Consider the following 3,140-nt stretch of genomic DNA (forward strand, 5'->3'; position numbering starts at 1 on the left):
ACAGCAACCTCCAACTCCTGGCTCAAGCGCATCTCCTGCCTCAGCCTTCCAAGTAGCTGGGACCACAGGCGTCCACCACAACGCCTGGCTATTTTTTGGTTGCAGACGTCATTGTTGTTTGGCAGGCCCTGGCTGGATTCGAACCCACCATCTTAGGTGTATGTGGCTGGCACCTTAGCCACTTGAGCCACAGGCACTGAGCCGCAGTATTTTTTTTCTATTTTTAGTAGTCATGGGGTCTCACTCTTGCTCAGGCTGGTCTCAAACTCCTGAGTTCAAAGAATCCTCCCTCCTTGAGGATTAAAGACCCAGAGTGCTGGGATTACAGGTGTGAGCCACTGTGTACAGCCAAATACATACTATATTCTTGAAAATAACTACTGATTTAAGTAGAAGAGTAACCAAACAAGCTTAGATTTTTCCAAAATGTATTAGAGTTTGATATGGAATATCATTTTAAAAACATTTCAGATTTTAAAAAATGTTTTTCAGTGCGATTTTCTCTGACATTTTAGTTTAACATTAGATCAAAAATTTCTTCTTCACTCCACTCACAAATTCTCCATTATAAAATTTCAGTTTTTTCAGGCTAATATCAAGTCCAGGATATGTAATCACTTTAAGTTTTGTCAAGAATTCAAATCATGCCCAAGGCTGGCAACCGTAAACCTAGCCCACAACTCAACTGGCAGTCACATCTTAAACCTACATTATTCTCTGCTTCTCATAAAGTTCCCATTAGCTCCCACATGGTTTTTGTTTATGTGTGGAAAATGCCCTCCATAAGCAACTTACAGTTAAATCCTTTGGGCATATCAGTAAACTACGGAAACTGCATACATTTTCACTGGGCATATCAGACTTGTGACACAAAAAATACGTACTGGCTCTAAGTCTAAATCCGTAAAGTGCTGCAGCTATTTCAGGTAATGATTTGGCTTCTGTAATGTTTAAGTTTTTGTTCATCGTTAATTCTGCTGTCTCTAGTCTATGTTATTTATCAAAACAATACTATTCTTTCTCTTTATTTTCTGCGTTGTTACAAAAAGTTTCTTAAAGTTGGACTTGTTGAAACAGGAGAATACAAAGGACACGCAAATGAAACTGCAGACGGGGCCCTTAGGCAAAGGCTGATACTAAATGTAGATTCCCCCAAAAGTAAAATAATTTGGCATCCACGCTAAAAGACATTCATTAAATATTTGCTCAGCATTTACCAAAGGTGAGGCTAAGCGCTCTGCAGTGGAGGGTGGGGAAGGAACCCGGAGTCATCCGACCGCACACTCCACCTCTCTGCAGTCCAATCACTCAGCTCTGGTCCCACCCAACTCAGACCCTGGCTTAGCAAAACGAAAGAGCTGCTGTGGAGTTAATCTGATCCACCTCTTCGAATGGCAATTAGTCACCAATTATTATCCCAATGTGCCATTCCTGGGAGGTTGTGGATCTCACCTTCCAACCCCAATTGCCCAAGTTCCTAACTGCACAGGCATTTTCCTTGGGAGGCGCTCTTGTCAACAGCTGCTCTGTCTCTCTAGGATTTCAGAACGGCTAACACGCCTTGCCCCGGCGATGCTGGCGGCGTCTGCTACAGCCTGCGGCCCGCACCCGTGTGCCTGTCGGTCTTCCAGCACCTGCGGGGCAGCGGGCAGACACGGGACCGACGCGCGGCGGCCGGGCCAACGCGGAGACCTCTCTTGCCTCCCGTGGGCGCGACCCAGGGGCCCTCTCCCGAGCCGCTCTTCAGCATCGGTCCCCGCCCCCGTCCCGTAGCCCAGAGGTCTCGGCTCCAGACCCGCCCCGCGCCGGAGGCCCCGCAGCAAAAGCCGCTGCCGCTGCCGCCGCCTCGGCCCGGCCTCAGGGCTCCTGGGCGCCGAGGGTGCCGTGCCCCGCAGCCCCTCCACCCCGCCGCCCCGGCCTCACCTCTCGGGGCGGCCATGGTCCCAGCGGCCCGGAGCGGCGGATGCGCCCTTCCGAAGCCACCGAGACGACGCCGCTCAGCCTAGAGCGCCGCCCGCCCGCCGGCTACACCCCTGACCACGCTCCAGAATTGGGTTCGGGAGTCAGAGCCGCTCCCCGAGACTGGAAAAACCCGAACTTGGGAGGCCTTCCCGGCGAGTCGTCAGTGGCCGGGGCGGAAGTCCCGGCAGGACGCGGAGTCCTGTGACCACGCGCGGCCGCCGGGGAGCCGAGCCCGGGCCGCGCGGCGCTGACTGGGAGTTGTAGTCCGAGCAGAGCCCACTCGCGGAGGGGCTGCGGGGACCGGTTCGCTCCTGTCACCAACGACGGACAAGCGCCTGCAGCTTCTAAAGGAACAGAGTGTATTTTGGGCAGCTTTATAACTTCCATCTAGTTCACTGTCTTCCATTGTTACCTTTTGTTTAAAATTCGTGTAATTCGTTACCTCTTTTTCATAAGTCTTGTGCCTATGTACCTATCATCAACATTGTCATTGATTATATTTCCCTATCCAGACATTCTAACTACGTTATCTAGGGACAACAAAAAGGCCTCAAGAATATTAGATAACCACCGCTATTGATACCAGAAAAGTGGCACCCCAGCCAGCTCAGCTGAGCAGGGCCTGGGGGATCTGCCACTTCTGTCTTGGTGGCAGCAGCCGGCAAAGAAACCGGCAGTTGGGGCAAGCGGGGGAGCTTTCTTCCCCCAAAGGCTCCAGTAGAGCGGTGCTAGAGGACCTGTCAATCAAGGGAAAACTGCTGCCCATCCCTGATTGGTCCATTTTCAATCCTGCCCCTGATTGGTCCATTTTATAGACCAATGACAGCTAAGCTATTACACCTATATAAGACCCTGAGCAGAGAGCCTGGGGGCAGATCCTCGCAGACCTTGGGGGAAGCTAGAGCAGAAGTATAAGACTTCAGCAGTCCATCGCAGACTGTCCAGAAGAAGAAGCGAGAGCTGTGGCACTTCTAGTGCTGATCCTGCTCTACAAAGAGGCTTGACCCTTTGCTGATCTCTGCCCTGCAAAGAGGCTTGGTCCTTTGTAAGAGCTGTAGCTGTAGCGCTTCCACTGCTGATCCTGCCCTGCAAAGAGGCTTGGCCCTTTGCTGATCTCTGCCCTGCAAAGAGGCTTGGTCCTTTGTAAGAGCTGTAGCACTTCTGCTGCTGATCCTGCC

The 3,140-nt window shown here is 51.6% G+C and overlaps 1 protein-coding gene across 2 annotated transcripts in view; it reads right to left on the reverse strand.

Moving 5' to 3' along the window:
- The window catches only part of SLC35A1 (solute carrier family 35 member A1), a 43,116-nt gene extending 40,953 nt beyond the window's left edge, over positions 1–2,163 (reverse strand). The window contains exon 1 of one of the 2 annotated variants that reach the window (XM_003803427.3): positions 1,924–2,163. In XM_003803427.3, coding sequence (XP_003803475.1) covers positions 1,924–1,939 — 16 coding nt within the window. In that variant the 5' untranslated portion in view covers positions 1,940–2,163. The other variant, XM_012813807.2, reaches the window with a different exon arrangement.
- Positions 2,164–3,140: the final 977 nt, after the last annotated feature.

This window comes from Otolemur garnettii, unplaced genomic scaffold (genome assembly GCF_000181295.1).
Source record: "Otolemur garnettii isolate 467f Iridium unplaced genomic scaffold, OtoGar3 scaffold00303, whole genome shotgun sequence".
In the NCBI taxonomy this organism is placed as follows: domain Eukaryota; kingdom Metazoa; phylum Chordata; class Mammalia; order Primates; family Galagidae; genus Otolemur; species Otolemur garnettii.